Source organism: Medicago truncatula, chromosome 7 (assembly GCF_003473485.1).
Source record: "Medicago truncatula cultivar Jemalong A17 chromosome 7, MtrunA17r5.0-ANR, whole genome shotgun sequence".
Classification (NCBI taxonomy): Eukaryota; Viridiplantae; Streptophyta; class Magnoliopsida; order Fabales; family Fabaceae; genus Medicago; species Medicago truncatula.
The window spans coordinates 45,808,948-45,829,177 of NC_053048.1; the positions used below are offsets into that span (position 1 = coordinate 45,808,948).

At 34.4% G+C, this 20,230-nt stretch overlaps 3 protein-coding genes and 1 long non-coding RNA gene across 4 annotated transcripts; 1 reads left to right on the forward strand and 3 right to left on the reverse strand.

Annotated features, from left to right (window-relative positions):
- Positions 1-609: 609 nt before the first annotated feature.
- On the forward strand, positions 610-3,946 carry LOC112416321 (uncharacterized). The gene is made up of 2 exons (XR_003006654.2): positions 610-776; positions 3,591-3,946. It is a non-coding gene; the product is annotated as an uncharacterized lncRNA (long non-coding RNA).
- Positions 1,858-3,977, reverse strand: LOC25499266 (legumin A). Its single transcript, XM_039828039.1, has 4 exons — positions 3,626-3,977; positions 3,177-3,526; positions 2,511-3,050; positions 1,858-2,423 (listed from the first exon to the last, which is right to left on the reverse strand). The coding sequence occupies exons 1-4, from the start codon at positions 3,921-3,923 to the stop codon at positions 2,034-2,036; spliced, it is 1,578 nt and encodes a 525-aa protein (XP_039683973.1). The 5' UTR covers positions 3,924-3,977; the 3' UTR covers positions 1,858-2,033.
- Positions 3,978-9,315: 5,338 nt separating this feature from the next.
- Positions 9,316-11,533, reverse strand: LOC25499267 (legumin A). Its single transcript, XM_024770506.2, has 4 exons — positions 11,083-11,533; positions 10,655-10,971; positions 9,947-10,528; positions 9,316-9,859 (listed from the first exon to the last, which is right to left on the reverse strand). Exons 1-4 carry the CDS (start codon positions 11,516-11,518, stop codon positions 9,470-9,472), a joined length of 1,725 nt encoding a protein of 574 aa, XP_024626274.2. The 5' UTR covers positions 11,519-11,533; the 3' UTR covers positions 9,316-9,469.
- A 2,207-nt stretch (positions 11,534-13,740) lies between these two features.
- On the reverse strand, positions 13,741-17,974 carry LOC25499268 (TOM1-like protein 2). Its single transcript, XM_013594450.2, has 3 exons — positions 17,201-17,974; positions 14,837-15,124; positions 13,741-14,429 (listed from the first exon to the last, which is right to left on the reverse strand). Exons 1-3 carry the CDS (start codon positions 17,684-17,686, stop codon positions 13,935-13,937), a joined length of 1,269 nt encoding a protein of 422 aa, XP_013449904.1. The 5' UTR covers positions 17,687-17,974; the 3' UTR covers positions 13,741-13,934.
- Positions 17,975-20,230: the final 2,256 nt, after the last annotated feature.

The following is a 20,230-nucleotide window of genomic DNA, read 5'->3' on the forward strand; positions in this document are numbered from 1 at the left end:
AAAAATTGACATTTTAGATTCATTCAATAAATAATGAATGTGGTCTATATATAGACTACATACATCATTTATTAAATGAATTTAAAAAGTGAATTTTTAATTATAATAGTAATCGAAGGGAGTAAGTTGGTGTATTTTCTATAATTGTGGGACCTTTTAGTATATTTAATAGTTTAATGACTAAATCAAAGAGATAATGATAGTTTATGAACCACATTGACCTTTAATCTATAATTTTTAGTTAGAATGATTATAATGCTTCACCATTAATATCCACAAAATCATCCATCAAAGATTTACAACCAAGAAATTCTAACTTTTCACACAAATCCATTCTATCAATCTTGTAACTATTGTTGAGAGACTAAAACTAAAAATTTATAAGAACACAAATATGTTACTTTTTTTCTTTACAAGGACAAAAAAAGAAAAAAACATATGTTAACAATATTTTAACTTTTGAAAAATTAAATTCACTATTTTCCACTATTTTTTAATACAATATTTTTATTTTTATCTTCTCAACCAATGTTTAAGAAAATTCATTTACATTTTAGGATAAAAAAAACTTAGTTGATAACAAGTTTTTTTTTAAAGATTATTTTAGCACAAATTTAAAAATTACATTTTTGGTACATTTCCTCCTCAAATTCGTTCTATTTCTCCTAACTTTCCCTCCATTATCCTCTATCACCTCAATCCATTACCTCTGCAGTTACATATCTGTCTAAGTCTTATTTTGTCGCTACAACTTTGCTTCAATAGCGAATTCTCAGGTCAGTCTCTCTCTTTCTCTATAATTGAAAACACTTTTTCCTGGTGTTAGGATTAGGACGAATTGGTTGGTAAATTTGGATTGAGATGATTAGAAAATCGGATTGTGATGAATGGCTTGGAATTAGGGTTTATGGTGAAATTAAATTGGGATTAAGAGAAGATTTTAGGATTGCGTGATTTGATAACGTTAGTGAAAGTAATGTAACTGAAATAGATGTTAGCAGAAAAGATGTATCACATTCCTTTCATGTAACTATTCATATGTTTCATTACAACGTAGCCGAATTTGAACAATTCACTGTTGTTCTGGGATACACCGTTAGGGCGCTAAAGTACTGTGTTATAGTAGAATTTGAACAATCTGTTGTTATTTTATGCGATCCGCAGTTGATAACATTTCCATAAACTGAATAGTTATGCAAAATAGACAATATAGGTAGGTTGTCAATGGTCATGTATTGTACTATTTCTTAAAACAGAATTGTATGGAAAAATAATAAGAATTGAAGAAATAGCAAAAATTATAAGCTAGAGCTTAATTGACCAAGTAAGAATAAGTTTAATCCTAATCACTTCAATCTCATGCAGCAAGCTATTCAAATAAAACTGATATGTTTCTGATGCTTCTGCTAGTGTTCGAGAAGGACTTTGTCTTCTTAATTTTCACAACTAGCTTGAAGTATATAAATTTGTAAGAAAATTTACAAAACCAATAAAGAAAGAGTACCTGAAAAGGAGGGATATAAGGTTGACTTGGTGGCGGGATGAGAGAGTTAAGGAGTTGAGTGATAATGCTGAGGTTGAGGGTTCAATCCTCCTCCCAGCTCGTTAAAATTTTTCATTGGAACTGAAACTCTTGTTATAATATTAAATAAATTGTAACTCAAGCATTCACTTCACTTGATTCTATTTATTAACATTTTATTTTGTTATAAAACAAGTGCATGTCCATGTCTGTCTTAACACAGATCTGTTTTGCAAATGATGCTATAGGGTCTCATTGTTTTCTATATTTGCTTTATTATAAAGGTGAAGTAGCATGGTCAAAACAAACTTGACAGAAATTATAAAGCATTGGGATTAATTTAACTTGTACTTTATTCATTTCCGAAAAAGGTTCATGACTCAGATACAGTACTTACACATACATAACTTCAAAAGGCATCTAAGCCTTTGTTTTTTTATTCATTATTATTAACCACTTGTGTGGGATACATGTCTCAGCATGCAAAAAGCCTTAGAAACGGTGTTTGTTTCTAAGCTGCAGCTCTGCGTTCGGACTCACGGGGTGGAACTAGAAATTTAAAGAGATTGTTGTTTTTGAGCTGCCTTGCCTCATTCCTGTCCATGTTGAATGTAGCTGCAAGCACATCCACTGGCATACCACTTAGAGTGGATTGTGTCCCTGCAAGCCTGGCAATTGCGGCATTATCATTGGTCTTGAATGAAACATAAGTGAACCTGTCGCTCACTGATTTTGCTGCAACAGCAAAGTTTTGTGGCACGATCAATGCACGGCCAGCTTCTAGTTCCTCATCGAACACAGTGTTGCCATTGCAGTTCACTACTTGTAGCCTTGCACGTCCATTCAATGCCAATATTATGCTGTTTGCATTGAGATTGTAGTGTGGAACGAACATAGCATTCTGTTTCATATAAAGCGTTAGTAATTCTTGAACAATTTCTATAATTTTGATGCGAATCTGGACAACAAATTAAAACAAAAAACATACTCTGTGGAGAGTTCCATGCTCAGCACTGAGTCTTAGCCACCTGAGAGCTGGGAGGTCGAAGCTGGTGATAGTTTTGATTCTACCAGCTTGAGGGTTGTAGATGTCAGGTGATGAAGATGAGACCATGTTCTGGTGAAGCCTGGCAGTGCAAATTGTTTCCGCAAGACCGTTGTGCCTTTCTCTTTCTCTTCTGCTTTTCTGATGATGTGGCCTCCACTCATCCTCTTCATCTTCATCTTCTTCATCTTGTCTGCTGGGGTGGCGTTGTTGTCTCTCTGGAGGGCTCATGATGCTGAGTCCTCCTTCCACTTTGACAATGGCTCCCTTCTCCTGGTCTTCATTCCTGCCTTGAAGTTTTTCAACTATATGCCTGTTCACGTTCAATGCATCTTCCAAGAAATCCCTCTTGAAGCCACTGAAAATGTTGCCTCCTTCATTTTCTTGTTGTTCCCTTCCTCTCCTTTGTTCTCCCCTTCCTCTCACTTGTTGTTGCTGATATTGTAAAAACTCTTGCTCTTGGTTCCCAGCAAGATAGAATCTCTGTCAAGCATTGTCAGTCAAAAACAAACAAATGCCAATTTCTATTAGAGTTAAAACTTGATTATCTTTTATCATATTATAATCTATATATATTATATGGGAAGTTTCATTATGCTCAGTGCTCACCCTAGGCATCTCATCAAGTTGATTTTGGAAGCTGCCAGTGTCAATAAGAGAAACGGCAATGACTGGAGTGTCCTGGTCATTGTACATCCAAAATACAGTACCGGTAGGAACTGCAATGAGATCACCCTCTCTGAAGCGGTTAACCTTTTGGTGACTGTCTCTGAACCTGCGTCCTTCTCCTTGTTCAGATTCCCTGAACCTGCGACTCTCTCCTTGTTCAGATTCCCTAATCCTGCGACTCTCTCTCTGTTCAGATTCCCTGAACCTGCGACTCTCTCTCTGTTCAGATTCCTGTGGCTCCTCAAAAGTCTCAGGACAACCCGGGAATACCATGCCAAAATATCCACTACCTGTAATTGGTATAGTAAAAAATACTTACTTCTATGTGATCACTAATATATGCATGTAATGTAGGTAAAGATATTGGAAGAAATATCAAAGTAACTGACCTTGTTGGATGAAAATTTCTTGAGGAGCATTGGAGTAGGATGGTCTGCGGAGAGAATTGCGTTGAAGGGTACAACGAGAGAGGGCCACACCTGCACATCTGAATTGCCTGTTGTTTGGATTCCAAGTCTCAATAATGCCACCTTCTGACTCTATACGGTTATCAGGTTCAAGGGCATTCAGCTGCTCTAGCTGGCATTCATTTTGTTGAGGCTGCTGCTTTTGATGAGGCTGATGCTCTCTGATAGCAAAACAGCTACTTAAAAGTAGAAAAAGAGAGAGTGCAAGAAGCTTAGCCATGATTGGATAGAATGAATATATGCTTGGTTGTGTTGTGATGCGGAGATCCTTAATTGCATGGGAATTTATAGTGAAAGAGAGCAATGTGAAGGAGTGACACGTCATATCAGAGAATATATATGTGTTACTGAGCATTAGACATTCTTCATCGTGCATGGCTATGAAAGCCATGTGCATTACACCTCACAAAGTCACAATGTCTCATTACTGCAGGTGGCTTCAATTCAACATTATATCCATAACCAAACAAAACTATAAGAGAGGAGTGTTCAGAGCTAGCTGAAATCGGTGGTGATGGGGACCATATATGAATATATAATTCATTGTTATCTTGCATATATGCTATTTTCTTGATTTTCATGCACATGAGGTGGTCATTACTGTCTTGTAATATTTAGATATATATGCACCCGATTCACTTTCAACTTTATTTCAAATTACTGTTCTTACATTGAATGTTTGATATGAATCATAGGATTGAGTTTGACATGCGTGCGTGCACATGTCTATCTAGCTAGCTAGTTAACTATAAGTTGGAGATATGTATGTAGCCTGTGAGTGAGTGAGAGACATAATAGCAATAGATAATAGATGTTATATATGTAGCCATTATTTCAAGTATTGGTATATATTTAAATAGAAATGATATTTGAACAATATTTTTTAATAATTTTTGTGATAACTTTCATTCTCATATACATTATTTTTTTACTTTTTCTCTGTTGCTTTAGATTTTGTACTAATATTTTATTTTCTTTGTAAAATTTTGATTGTCTTAAAAGTTGTCATATAAATGAATGTTTAAATAACACAACTTTATATTAAATCAATATATCATTCCTTAAAAATAAAAAAAAATCAATATATCATATTGTTTGTATAAAAATAAATAAATATATCCATGGATTTGATACAGTGGAATCTAAAAATTGTGAGTTTGGATTCCATTAATGTTTGTAGAGAGAGATAAATATAAAAACCTTTGAGCTCAAATGTTATTTCTACATTTGAGCGAAACAATAATATCTCCACCCTAAATTAATCACATAAAAAAAATATCCTGCTGTTTTTTTTACCCAATCAAGTTTTATTTATCAACTATTCCGAAATATATTGATCGAGTTCTTGCATGAGTTTCTCAGTAGTCTTTTCTCACTTCAAAATTTTATGTTTAAACTATTTTATTTATAATTTTCACTTTGTTCTCCGTTCAATTATCTTTAAATGACTAAATAAATTTTGTAGATTTTATTATTTTTATTGGAAAATTATAACTTTCAATATCTACCGTTTGAAATTTGGAAAAGAAACATGATTCTTTTTTTAAAAAAATTGGGTACCTTCATGCAGTTGTGTAGTCTAATCATTGAGCTTTGTGGAACTTAAATGATCAATAAACTCTTCATAAGAGTTTTAACATTGGTGTATGCCTAAACTCAAGTTTAAACTTGAGGCTTTGATTAAGCTAGAAAGGAGAAATGAGAGGACCAAGAAAAGCGATAAAGTTTCTTTTGTAACCTATAGGTTACAAAAGTTTCATTTATAATGTTCTTTTTGGGGTGGATTCTAGGATGATGGCTCAATTAAGTCTCTCATTGGTGAAACCTACAAAATTTATCATTAGATTGTATTGATGGTTCAAATTTGTTTTATATAGAGATAAGAACATCTAGACAATCCTGCACACAACCACACATGTTTGCCCTACGAGTCCATCCCCACATTCACAGTATATTTATTTTTTTGGACAAAATTTCATCCTTTCCATTAATGGTATGAAGTGTGATCGGTTCTTTCACTGATATAGTGGTTGGTGGAGCCACCACCACCATCTGTGCTGGAATCGGCACCAAAGGTGTTTGTGGTGGAGTCACCACAACTACGGTTTTCTTGTGTTTAATAGTGGTTGTTATCTCTACAAAAAGAAGTCGTCATAACGGTTTGCTAGGTTAATAAGAATGGGTTTGAGGTGGGAAGATTGGTCATTGTTGTAGGAAAGGGAAGAGAGTTTGATGGAAGGTGATGATTGAGTTTATCGTCGGTGATGTGTTATGACTTGTGAGTGTGTTTATGTTGATATATGTGGTATTTATAGAAACAGAAATCTTTGAACACATATCGTTGTCTAATATGTAACAACATGAACATTCAATAAGGATGATATAAAGAATGAATTGATTGATAAGAATAAACATTATGATAGCTTAATGTTCATGCAGTTGATCTACAAAAAAAAAAAGTATTATACTTCATTTGAGATAAGTTGAAATCGCATACCTATTCAAAAGTAAAAAAAGTCATACCATATACATGAACAGTTCAAATAGTATAATCATCATGAACTATCGCAGAGCAATAATTAATCACAAGATTAAATTCAATGAACACCTTTACAACCAAGTTTTTGTCACCGAAGTGTTGTTGTGCAAATAATTAATTTCTCAAAGCATGGATAGTCAAAATAGACTTTCCTCTGTTATAATTATTATTGTAGCAATAACTTAACGATTTAAAGGTAACAAAATCCTTGTGTTGTTTTGGGGGTTAGTTTCCACTTTTGGAGAAATGTTGGACCACAGATACATTTTGTATCAATCTTTTGAACTATGATTGTTGACTTGTTGTTGGGAAGGAAAATGATAATGGATGGTCTCTGTTCATAAAAAATAAAATAAAAAAAGATAACAAAATCCCTACAACATCCAGGGCCATCATCAACCGCCTTCGTTCATCTAATTGATTTATATACTTATCCTATCGTGTATACTTTTTCACTCAATCTGAGGATACATAACATTTATTTACATGAAAATGTGTAATTTCGATTTTATTATGTCCTTCAATGCAAATTGTACGTTGATTGAGTTTCAAAATGATTGGAGGAAAAATTTGAAATTTGAAAAGTGTTATCATGTATGTTTGATTGAGTTTCAAAATGATAGAGGCGAAAAATTAGAATAAAATCATTAGTTGCCTACCTCTCAAAGAAGTCACACTAATGTATATTAGCAATAGAAACCATGCCAAATTTGAGTAGATATTGTGTAAAGAAACCAAGAAAACATCAACAATATTTAACCAATTAACAAAAGAACATGCAGGCTTAATAATGGAGAAAAAAAAAACTTACATAGGTTGAAAACAAAGCTCCAAGAAGTGTAATCAAATTAAAAATGCATCAAGATTAAGATTAAGATATATTTGATTGGTGGTCTAAAAATGAGGCATGCTCGTATATAATTAAGATTAAGATATATATATATATATATATGCGCGCGCGTGAGAAATATGATCAACGGACACCGTGGTTTCAAATTTAATATATGACATCGATGATAATTATTTATTGTAGAACTATATTACAAAATTGACTGTTGGATTGAAAGATATTAAAACATAGATCATGTGTATAAAATTTTACATTAACCGGAAGCCATTTGATATGTCAATTAGATAAATCAAAATTAACATGCAATAGAAATCTCCAAATTATCCATCATTCACTTTATAACACCTACTTGAGGGCTTATTTGCTTTAAAAAGAAACAACCTTACTTCCTATTTCTTCAAAAGTGTTTTCAAGATACTTACATAAATCTTTGTACATATATTATTGTCTAATATGTAACAACATGAACATATATAAAGAAAGAATTGATTAACTAAAATAAAAAATTATTATAGCTTACTATAATAATTTATACCTATTTAACAGTAAACCGTTTATAACCACATACATGAACTTGTCAAATAGTATAATCACCATGTGCTATCAAGGAACATTAATTAATCCAACCACAGATCCACATAGCTCATATTGGGGTCAATTGACCTCACTTCTCTTTAGAAAATAAACCAATAATTTGATGTTTTGATGTATTGACTCCACATATCCAGAAATTATACTACAAACAAACTAATACTGATGAATAAACTGATATCATATTATATTTGTTGACTTATACAATCCATTTTGAAAAAAATGGATGGTCTTTCGTGTGTATTGTCTTAGGAATAAAGATTGGTTTATAACTTTAAAAATAAATAATTGGTTTTTCTTTAAAACATGAAAGGAAGTTGAAGTGGTCGACTCGCTGCTCTATGTGTGTTCATGTTTCTGTTAAAATTGGGGGTCTAACTCATCCTTTTTCCCAATACACCCCCTCACACCCAGCACTCTTTGAGCTTGGTGTGTGAATAGGTTTAGGCAGCCCTTGAATTCGACAAGCTCTGATACCATAATGAAATTGGAGGTCTAACTCATCCTTAAAAATCAATTCACAAGGTGAGAATTGTCTCCTCTATATAAACTCTTATAAAGAGTCTTATCTTTCCGATGTGGGACATGATTTTTTCCCAATAGTTTCAACTTTAAATTAAGAGACTCTTGCAAGTGTAACCATTTTTTTTTTTGTTGCAATTTATTGAAATTTAGTGAAGAAACATTCATCCATATAAGTTGCTCCTCTTATTCATATTCTTGAAGGTGCTTATATTTTGAAACAAAACCAACATTAGAGTCTCACATCAACTAAAGAATCAATTGCCATTCTTAAAAATAAGATTCATAGAGGTTGATATTCAAAATATGAAATGTGCAACTCTAAAGGAGATCGATTTTTGAAATATTATCCGGTAATATAGATAGTGATATTTTTAGTAATGTTGAAAATGAAGAGAAAAAAATGCGACATTTTGAAAATATGAAACACACATAGAGCGATTCCAATTCTTCAATTTTAAGGAGTCTTAAAATTTTGAATGTACAATGATATAATTTTTTAAATCTCCAATTTTTTTTAATAATCATGTGATAATTTTATCACTTGCATTTACATATTATATAAATACCTATCATAAATGGACTTCAACCCCACTTATTAAAATTTCTGGATCCATTGTTGAATTAATCACAAGATTAACTCTTCGATTTCTAGAGGAAGGTCGTAATAATTTGGAGTTTGGCTATAAGATAAGTAAATTATGACTAAAAAATCTCTCACTCGATGTTCAAATTTAAGTTTTTCCACAAAAGTTCATTAAACACTTGAACACAATCACTTTGATAAATAATATGAATATGCGGAATAGAGTTGAAGGAACTAAATAGTAGTTGTCTAGTTGAAATGTTGAATGATGTAGTTTGGTTGGAGGTGATTTTACTAGTAGGCTCAAGCGACTGTGAAATTGAACTCTTACTTCAAAAAAATTATGACATACGATAGTATAGTATAAGAAGTTGAATGTTGATACCATGTCAAGTTATTTTAAGCCAACTATTTTTTTGCGATTAGCGAATACTCGATAATTCTAATGCATCAAGGATGAGACATTTCATAAACCATAAACCATGAAGAAAAAAACAAACTTCTAAGACACAGAACACACAAACTTTGACAGAAAATCATAAACCATTTGAAATTTCGCTTTTTGTTTATTCTGTTTCCGCAAAAGGTACATGACTCGAGTAAAGGCATCTAAGCCTTAGTTCTCTTATTCATAATTTTCATTATTATTATTATCATTATTATTGATTGGTGTCAAATTTAAGCTGCAGCTCTGCGTTCGGACTCACGGGGTGGAACTAGAAATTTATAGAGATTGTTGTTCTTGAGCTGCCTTGCCTCATTCCTGTCCATGTTGTATGTAGCTGCAAGCACATCCATTGGCACACCACTTAGAGTGGATTGTGTCCCTGCAAGCCTAGCAATGGCAGCATTATCATTGGTCTTGAATGACACATACTGGAACCTGTCGCTCATTGATTTTGCAGCTACAGCAAAATTTTGTGGTACTATCAACACGCGACCGGCTTCAAGTTCGCCATCAAACACAGTGTTGCCATTGCAGTTCACTACTTGTAACCGTGCACGTCCCCTCAATGCGTATATTGCGCTGTTTGCATTCAGATTGTAGTGTGGCACGAACATAGCATTCTGTATGGACATTTTATTGAGTTAGCTATTACTTTCCAACATTTCCAGTAATGTTGAACTCAAATTAAAAGAAAATAACAAATTTACCCTGTGGAGAGTTCCATGTTCAGCACTGAGTCTGAGCCACCTTAGAGCTGGGAGGTCAAAGCTGGTGACAGTTTTGATTCTACCAGCTTCAGGGTTGTAGATGTCAGGTGATGAAGATGAGCCAATGTTCTGGCGAAGTCTAGCGGTGCAAATTGTTTCCTCAAGACCGTTGCTTCTTTCACATTTTTGGCCTCGGCGGCAGGGGCGCTCTTCCTCTTCCCCTCTTCTGCTTTTCTGATGATGTGGCCTCCTCCACTCGTCCTCTTCATCTTCATCTTCCTCTATTATGCTGCCTCCTTGGTGACGTGATTGCCTCTCTGGTGGGGTAACAAAGCTGAGGCCACCTCTCACTTTGACAATGGCTCCCTTCTCCTCATCTTCATTCCTGCCTTGAAGTCTGTCAACTATATGCCTATTCACGTTCAATGCATCTTCCAAGAAATCCCTCTTGAAGCCACTGAAAATGTTGCCTCCTTCATTTTCTTGTTGTTCCCTTCCTCTCCTTTGTTCTCCCCTTCCTCTCACTTGTTGTTGCTGATATTGTAAAAACTCTTGCTCTTGGTTCCCAGCAAGATAGAATCTCTGTCAAGCATTGTCAGTCAAAAACAAACAAATGCCAATTTCTATTAGAGTTAAAACTTGATTATCTTTTATCATATTATAATCTATATATATTATATGGGAAGTTTCATTATGCTCAGTGCTCACCCTAGGCATCTCATCAAGTTGATTTTGGAAGCTGCCAGTGTCAATAAGAGAAACGGCAATGACTGGAGTGTCCTGGTCATTGTACATCCAAAATACAGTACCGGTAGGAACTGCAATGAGATCACCCTCTCTGAAGCGGTTAACCTTTTGGTGACTGTCTCTGAACCTGCGTCCTTCTCCTTGTTCAGATTCCCTGATCCTGCGACTCTCTCCTTGTACAGATTCCCTGATCCTGCGACTCTCTCTTTGTTCAGATTCCTGTGGCTCCTCAAAGGTCTCAGGACAACCCGGGAATACCATGCCAAAATATCCACTACCTGTAATTGGTATAGTAAAAAATAATTACTTCTATGTGATCAATATTGTCACTAATATATGCATGCATGTAATTTAGGTAAAGATATTGGAAGAATATCAAAGTGACTGACCTTGTTGGATGAAAATTTCTTGAGGAGCATTGGAGTAGAATGGTCTGCGGAGAGAATTGCGTTGAAGGGTACAACGAGAGAGGGCCACACCAGCACATCTGAATTGCCTGTTGTTTGGATTCCAAGTCTCAATAATGCCACCTTCAGACTCTATGCGGTTATCAGGTTCGAGTGCATTCAGCTGCTCTAGCTGACACTCATTTTGTTGAGGCTGCTGCTTTTGATGAGGCTGATGCTCTCTAATAGCAAAACAGCCACTGAAAAGTAGAAAACAAAGTGAAAGAGAGAGTGCAAGAAGCTTAGCCATGATGACAGATATTGGAGGACTGTTGTTTGTGATGAGGAGAACCTCAATGAGAACTGGTAATTTATAAGGGAAGTGAGAATGGTGATGAATGGACACGTTAAAGCAGGTGGGGTGCTGAGCATTAGACATTCTTCAGCTTGCATGGCTATGGAAGCCTTGTGTGTTACACATATGCTCTGAACAGGTGTCTTCATCATCTCCATAACCAAACAAAGAGCATGATTGTCTGCATTGCAATTCTTGCCTACGTGCTATTAGCTGGAATCAGTGGTGAGGGGACCATGGCTTTATTTCTTGTCGTCCACGCTTCTTCCTTATAAATTATGCACAGCATGCAAAAGATTCATGAAGAAAGATTTTCAATTAGCTACTTCATTTAACAATCACGGTCTCTGTTGCCAAATTAATTAATCATTAAAATTCAAGTGCTACTTCATAGTGTTTGAAAAACATTTTTATCAACTTCTTAATAGTACCTTACAAATGTGAAATTTTCATCAACCAGTTGTTTACTGAGAAGTACATCTTGCTTTTTCATCTAAAATGAGAGTTTACTCAAAAGAAGCCAAATCCTATAGACTTTTAGGGACTAATTTGATGGTGACAACCTTTAAAAATCTAATGTAATAATACTTTTGAAGGATCAAATTAAAGTTCCTTTTATAAATTATACTCAAATTCAATTTTTAAAGTTTTCTTTTAAGTAAGGTCTTGAGTTCGAACCTTGTGGATAGAAAAAATTTGGTTGGAAGGAGAGACTCCACTAAAAGTGGTCAGTCAGATTCTTCAACGGAGATTAGTTATCAACAAAGTCGGTGGATGCTTAACACAATAACGTAGTTATAAAAAAAAAATATATATATATATATACTAAACTAAAACTTTTATGATTTTTTCAGGTTGTAATTTTTTTATCATTTGTTGGTTTATGCATGTGCGTGACACTAGTTAAGACTTGGTCCGTGACCCATACTGATTAACTTGGTTCTTTTAATATGATTCTGATCATGGCATATTTTTTCTGCCATCCTCCCCACAATTCTTCTCATAAAAAGAAACAGTGAAGTAGTGAGAAATGGATGACAAGGGTAAAAAATCAATGAATAAGAATGCAACTGCTGCAGAGTATTATGGCTGGTATGCCATGCAATGCTACATGTAGTTACAATGACTGTTAATTTGATGCGAATAAAAAGGAAAAAATGATGAATATTAAAATGAAATAGTAATGTGAATAAAGTTACCTTTTCCAAAGCCCCCTATAATCTCCAGCCAATGCTTCAGTCAGTAATTAGTGAGACCACAAATATTTTGGAGACCTCTGCCACCATCAGCATCCTGACTAGCCATCGCTTCTTCACGAGATTTTGTACCATTAAATCCAGCAAACTTGGCAACAGTCAAGTTGTTCACTGCAACATCAAGTGAAAAAGTGAAGGATCGCAAGAAGGGAGCCGTCTTACTAGAACGCGCCATGAATATCAAATTGAAGTGTTACTTCGTAGTGTTTGGAAGCATGGTAGTGTCAGTCACTACAGCCAGATATCTGCTTAAGAAGAGCAGCAAGTTCTTTCAGAATCATATGGTTCTCAATTCACTTTGATTTTTCGCTTGATATTAATTTTAATTTTGTTAAAACAAATTATATCTCCACAGCTCATGTTGATTTTACTTAATTATTTAAATTTGACCTCCATACTTATACTTGTGATGATAATTTTTTGACTGATTATTGTATAATCAATTTCATTGGTTGATGAATACTATTTTTTGTCTTAATCCTACAATTTCTAAGGGAAAATAACTAGATTAATTTAAAATTTGGAAGAATGATAAACAAATGTTCAATAATTGTTCAAGTTAAAGTATGACCAATATTTCTAACCTGAAGTGTATTGTTAACCATTTGCCAAATCCTATATACTTCCTTCACCAAAGTGTGTGGTAGAATATGACCAATTTTTATCATCCAAAAACAAAGGTCAGTTTTATTATTTTCTAATAAAAACATGGCTTGTAAATTATGAAAACAAAATAAGACGGTACAATTTCTGCACACCACAATTTATTGTTTTTAGAACACAATCAAGTTAGGGTAAGGATCATCTACCTTGAAAGTCACTTACTTTTCTTTCTATCTCTCTTGTCTCTCGTTTTCTTTCTCGTATTTTCCCCCCATGTTCTCCATATTTTTTCAATTTCTCTCCAACTTTAAGTCTAAAACCGCCCAAAATTACAGAATCCAGATCCTTCATCAAAAATGATATAGAACATCGTACTTTCAAGGAATATAACAGTCCATGCACTAAACATGACTCGTTTATCTGAGGAAGAGGATCAAAATGTGAGCATTTTTAAGGAAAAGACCACATTAACATTATGATGAATTACAATAATCTCACAAGGATTAAATATCACAATCCTCGGGATATAATCACCCTTATAGAAGGAACTATAGGTTAAAAATATTACACGCCTACACAATATGGACAGCAACAAAATATAAAGCAAGAAGAAACAATGAAACACGCAACCTTCGCTTTTCTCATTCGGTATTAGTCTTGAGGCTAGGTTCAACATTCTTCTCTTTCGTGCTATCCACTATTTTGGTTTCAACATGACTAACCCCCTCGGTTGCATCGACAACGACTTCACAGGTGTTTGACTTTTGAGGCAGCTTTCGATCAAGACTCTGAGCAGCTTCTGACAGCTCTTCGGACTCATCACCTTCACGCCTTTCGGTGGGATTTTGAACAGCTTCCACTTCACGCCGTTCAGTGGGATTTTGAACAGCTTCCACTTCACGCCTTTCGGTGGGGTTTTGAACAGCTTCTGCATCGTGCCCTGCAGTGTCAACACTTTGTGCCTCTGAACTTGAAGCTTCCAACTCTTCATACTTAGAAACCAACTGCTGCAGCTCATCATTGAGATATAAAGCCTCAAAAAGTGTCTCTTCGTCATTTGCGGTGCTTTCCACAATCTCCTTGATAAGAAAGAGTGATTGCTTGCACTTATCCAGCAGACTCAAAGTTAAATCTTCCTACAACCACACAAAATCTTGTACTTTCTATTAGGAAAAAATATATTATTGCGGTGCATTTATTAGATATTTGGATCTTTAATTATTTGATCAGGGATTCAACAATTTCTTAAATAGATCTCAATTATCTCGATATATTAATCTCCACTGCTGCATTCAAAGGTACCTTGATTTCCCAAAAAAAAATAATTATTATCAAATTTGTTTCAGCCTCCTGTTTAATAGATTTCTGGATCTATCCTTGGATAAGAGGCAAAAAAAATTATATCCAGCATAAGAATGGTATCCTTGCATGGAAAAGCAGTTAATTTAGAATCTGGCAAGAAACATCATGAAGTAGTAAACATAACAACAATTTATTGTTCAGGTGTTGCTAGCAGCACTTCTTTAATTTCAAAAAAGTTTACCTTTAAAGGTTTTGGCTCTGCCTCAGAATTTAATATGCTAGAGAGCAATTCAAGACTGTTTCGAGCAACCACAAGATGCTCTTTCTTCTCTTCAGCTGATGCTGGTTGGTGATCAGAAAAGAAAGCTGCCGAGTCGTCCAGAGCAAGAGCATGTAGCCCTGCTTCTGGAACTGGGTATCTTTCAGGGGGATCTAAAGGATGTTGATAAGCACTTGACTCTGAGGCATACGGAATAGGTGGTGAATTTCCTGTCGTCATGTCAAGTGATTCACCCCTTCCTTTCAAACTCTGTAATCAATGGGAAAAAAATGTATGATTCAAATTAATAGCAGAGAGAAAAGGAGCACAAGACTACATCATGGTAAAATAAAAAATAGGTGTCATATTTGGAAGAGGAGAGAATAAATAAGAACATGATATTCACATCAAAACCAACATTCTGTAGAATGATATCCGAAGGTCACCTGGTAAATGATATTTTTACATAGTATACTTCTGCAGACAATCTCTGAGATCGATGATACTTGCTTCTTTTAAGCTTTTAATACACCTTCTCAATGAAATTTTCTTATCCAAATTTCAATCAAGTTTTTCTTGGAACCTATGTTATTTGAATTATTTGGGAGAGAAAATAAATGGTATAGAGTTGAAGAGAAGCTTTGCATTTGAAACCAGATAAAGTAAAATGGTGTATAAAATGCAAATTCATTTAGATATATCCTAAGACAGGCTTGGAAGCCAAAGTTGGAAATCTTAATATGCAAAAATTTCAGTGCAGATACCTTGAATCCATCATAAAAGTAATGAAGAAATAGATAAATTAAATCATAGTATTCGACCTGGGTAGACTAAATGAAAATACGTCAACATATTTTGGACCCGACATTGCCTTTTAAGATTAAAAGTAATTTTATTTCTCAAAAAAACAAACAATTAAAAGAAAATTGACTGCATGGTCATAAAACCAGCAACGAAAACATGTTCGGTGTTAATGAGATGAAAATGTGACAGCAGAATAGTAGTTATACGAGACATGACAGAATTAGGAATAAAAGATAGTTGGGTCTTATGGTGGTTTGGGCATGTGTTGAGCAGACCTTGGTAAATATGACAGATCAAGATGGAAGATAGCTCAATAATTTGAGGTAATGATCAAGCAAAATAATAAGCTAACCCATCAAGAAAGAACTGAGTTTTAATGATCTAAATCACAGAACATGATCCATGACAGGACAGGACATAATGACATCATTTAATCCATATAAGTATAACCAATCCCACTTAATGGGAAAGGTTTTGTTTGTTGTTGGTGTCGTTGTTGTTATCATAAAACGAATAATGCCTTATGGTACGGAATCTCAAACAGTAATGTCATGATTAATACATAAAAGAAAATGAGTTGTGTTATTTGAACATCCATATATGTGACAACTTTTGTGACAACCAAAATTTTACAAAGGAAATGAGGTAGTGGCACAAAAAACAAAGCAATAGAGAGAGAAAGTAAAAAGATAATGTGAGTATGAGAGAAAGTTGTCACTAAAGTTGTAAAAAATGGTTGTTTAAATATCATTTCTCAGATGAAAGATAGCCTAATAGTTAGATTAGATATAACGGAAAACCAAAAAAAAAAAAAAAGTCTAAACAAAACCATTGATATGGACTTAGATCTATATAGCTACTATCAGTACTTGGTCTATGAAATCTACGAGACAAATCATAATGGAAATGCAATTTGTTGGTGCTTCGCCTTGTTTAAACTTATTTAACTGAATTAATTTTAACATCCTTAATAAGGGTAGCCTCAGCCTAAAACTGCAAAATAAGATTGCCTACAATAGACCCATAATTGGTCCAACTCTGACTTCTATAAATAGAACAGCCTCTCATCATACTAAGATGAACTCTATATTTCTCCCCTTAGTTTGATCACAACTCACACACTTAGATATAGCTCTATTATTGATCAGCATATAATAAATGCTAGCAACACACTCTATAAACACTTCCTATCCTATTCTCTCCTATTACTTGAAAGTTGAAATTTTTATAGGTCCAACTATAATTTTGTGAAACCCATTTGAATTTTAACAGTGAAAGAAACTATGTTGGTGAGTGTATCCTCTACATCCTCGTAAACCTAACATACTGTAACACTCAAATGACCATGTAATATTACAACGTAAGAGCTCTAAAGCACCTACTCTTCTAATGGAAGGCGTGTCTAGTGTACGACACTGACACATGTGATTACATTCAATTAATTTATTTTTCTCAAATTATCACCAGTGTTTGTTTGTGTTGTGTCAGGTGTCTGGTCTATTTTGTATAGAAACAAAGCAAGGAGGAAAGAAAGAAACTAACCATATAAGTCTGACTGAAAACAGGAAGATAAGCAATGTCCTGAGACTCACCCCAAGCTCTAACCAACTGAAACGCCCTTCTTCTATTCCCACCATCACCCTGATTATTCTCAATCAACCTAACCATATCATCAAGAACCTTCTCAGAAGCAATTTCCGAAAACACTTTATCACAATTCATAGCACAAGTCTCCAACAAATCAAGGCTATGTTTCTGAACAATAGGACTCTTATGATTGATCTTTCTCTTAATAGCTTTCACTATTTCAGAACCGTTAAACTCTTCGGCATTAATAAGGCCGCAGATTCTGAGATTCATACCCCAATTTGGTTCAGATAAAGTTTCGGATGTTGCTTCGTCGACAATTTTGGATTCAGGTGTTGGAGTTTGGAGAATTTCTTTCATTTTGCCGCTTACGATTCGACTCATGTTGGCGCTGCTGGTTTTGAGCCTCTCGCCGAATTGAGCTAGCTTTGATTTGTCCATGGAGTGAGAAACCCTAGATCGGATTCGGATGGTGTTTGTTAGTGAAGATTATGGGAATGTGAAAATGGTAAAGTGGAAACTGAAACTGGAAAGTTCAACTTTTGGGAGAGAGAGAGAAAAAGAAAGAGAAAGGAGATTTGTGTGCAAGTGTTTGATTTGACCATTTGTTGATGTACTTTTTTTATTATACGTGGCTTTCTTTGAGGCTGTGCTGTGGTCGTCGAGATAGGATCATTAAAACGAGACTTCATTTCAAGATGAATGTAGACATAAACAAGCTTGAAATTCTCTCTCAAAAAAAAAAAAAATTAAATAAATACTTGGTGACTAATGTAATGAAAGAAATAATTGCTTTGGCCAACATATGAATTTGTATTTGTTTGCCTTCAAATAAATTTAAGGGAATGTTTGGATAGTGGAAGGAATGAAAGTTATAAGAAAGAATGTTAAAGGAAAGAAAGTAAGAAGAAAGTGAGTAGAAAGTGAGATGATTTGTTGGTTGTTTGGTAAGAGTGAAAGTAAGAGAGGAAAGAAAGAGATGATATTAGTGTGACATTGAAGATATTAGTGTAACGTTGAAGATGAAGTCTCCAGATCGTGTGCATCGGTGCGTGAAAAATACATCTTTATGGGTTAGGATTTCAATTGTGGAAGGAAGAGGGATTGAGACGACAACAACTTTTGGTCTGGGAGAAACTAGAGTTTGAGCTATTGATTCGTAGTTGATGGATATATGTTGGAAAAGCCTAAATTGCCTTGCAACACAATGAGGATTGTATACCTCAACTGAAGTTTTGCCATGGCCATAACTTGGCTTTAGACCCCATAACATGTCTCTGATCGTCAAAATGCTCGTCTAGTTTCTTGAACCGCGGTTTTTGTCAAGTGGGAGAGAACGGGTGTGGTTGTTTGCAAGACTTAAGATGAAGCATAACTCTTTGAGAGCATAAGAGTCCAATCATTTTGATTCTACATGGAATAAAGGCTACAAACACACCTATAAAATCTCCTTCAATGCAATGGGGTCCTGGAATAATAACTCCAAAAAGAAGATCCTAGTTGTAGCGCTATAAGGGCTAAAACCTGTGTGAAGGAACTAAGGAAACCAAAGTATAATCTAAAGTTGAAGGAACCATACATGAGCACATACGATATGAATGGATTTTTTTTGTTGTTCAACCAATTTGATATATTAAAAAAAGACTAGTACAGCGAAGAAAGAAATAGAGATCCTCAATGTAGAAAGATAGAAATGTGCATTGGTTTTTGTATTCTATAACAAGGAGACATATAATTGAAGGTCTTAAACCACAATTGTAGGTCTAATATAGACAAAGAACTTTTTATACCATATATATATATATATATATATATATATATATATATATATATAGAGAGAGAGAGAGAGAGAGAGAGAGAATAAAATGTACTTTACGTATGAGATCATGTCAAGGGTCTTTGAATTAGTGGACACATAGGTGAAATAAATTGAGATTTTCTTGGAAAATACGACCCCTAATTCTTCATATTGAAATGCACGAGTTGTTGGGGCTTCAAAATCCATGGTTGGCAAGCCAAAGATGACAACTACATCAAGGATGCTAGGAGTCATCATCCTAAAGGGAATAGTAAACCCTGCATTTGTTTAACGAAGAAAATCAAGGAAGTTCTCCAAGTTGAACCCCATTTAAACTTTGAAAAGCATGATCATTTCGTATATATCCCATATCATTTTCATGTTTTACCATGTTATCTGATTTAAACAAGTTATATAGGCATTAGTCGGATACAGAAAAGTTCAAAACTCAAATGTCTTTCCTTCGGTGGGAAACCATTCATCTACAAGTGTGAGAGGATAAGAAGTTTCTGTGCGAAGGCGAGATTGAAGGTATAATATCCCATCACTTGGGGAAAAAGTTGAAAGGCAGAGGGATAAGTGATCATGAATGTGAATTAAAATTGTTCGATGATCAGATGATTGTTGATTAATAGGGTCATGGTTTGAGAAAACAAAATATTCAAAACTTGAGCTATATGCATCACCATAGCTATAGTCGTAGTTTTTACATTAAAGGAAAATATTTTTGGCCACTATGGTTTATAGTTTAATTGAAAGGAAAAAAGGATCAACAATGTTTAAATCAAAGAAGGATTGAGAAAGAAATCAAGAGGAGGAACCATCACTTAATCAGCTGGGATGATAAATGTTACCATTAGAGCAAGTGAATCAACAAGAGTTATAACTTTCCATCCAATTGCAAGTCGAATAAGGATTCTTAACAACTAGCTTTTTGATTTTGTGGTGTAATAATGACACTATTTATGCTCAGTCAATTCATACAATGTCACATCTTCCCATCACTCAAAATGAATTGAAAACCAAGATCGACATACAAGTGATTGAAGGATAGACATGTTTCCCCTCAATTGATACCTCGACTAAATATCTAATTCGATAACAATCCACTTTCCCAAGAATCTTTTATACCCATTAATAAAACTTTAAAACTACACAATTTGTCCCTTAACTTAATTTCAAGTAAT

Excerpts from the sequence above, each read along its gene's own strand:
- LOC25499266 (XM_039828039.1), bottom strand. The coding sequence starts at position 3,923 with ATGGCTAAGCTTCTTGCACTCTCTCTTTTTCTACTTTTAAGTAGCTGT. Across the intron at positions 3,527-3,625 it reads AGAAATTTTCATCCAACAAG|GTAGTGGATATTTTGGCATG; the intron begins GTCAGTTACTTT and ends TACCAATTACAG. Across the intron at positions 2,424-2,510 it reads AGCATGGAACTCTCCACAGA|AATGCTATGTTCGTTCCACA; the intron begins GTATGTTTTTTG and ends TATATGAAACAG.
- LOC25499268 (XM_013594450.2), bottom strand. The coding sequence starts at position 17,686 with ATGGACAAATCAAAGCTAGCTCAATTCGGCGAGAGGCTCAAAACCAGC. Across the intron at positions 15,125-17,200 it reads TTTTCAGTCAGACTTATATG|AGTTTGAAAGGAAGGGGTGA; the intron begins GTTAGTTTCTTT and ends CATTGATTACAG. Across the intron at positions 14,430-14,836 it reads CAGAGCCAAAACCTTTAAAG|GAAGATTTAACTTTGAGTCT; the intron begins GTAAACTTTTTT and ends GTGTGGTTGTAG.
- LOC25499267 (XM_024770506.2), bottom strand. The coding sequence starts at position 11,518 with ATGTCTAATGCTCAGCACCCCACCTGCTTTAACGTGTCCATTCATCAC. Across the intron at positions 10,972-11,082 it reads AGAAATTTTCATCCAACAAG|GTAGTGGATATTTTGGCATG; the intron begins GTCAGTCACTTT and ends TACCAATTACAG. Across the intron at positions 10,529-10,654 it reads AACTTGATGAGATGCCTAGG|AGATTCTATCTTGCTGGGAA; the intron begins GTGAGCACTGAG and ends AATGCTTGACAG.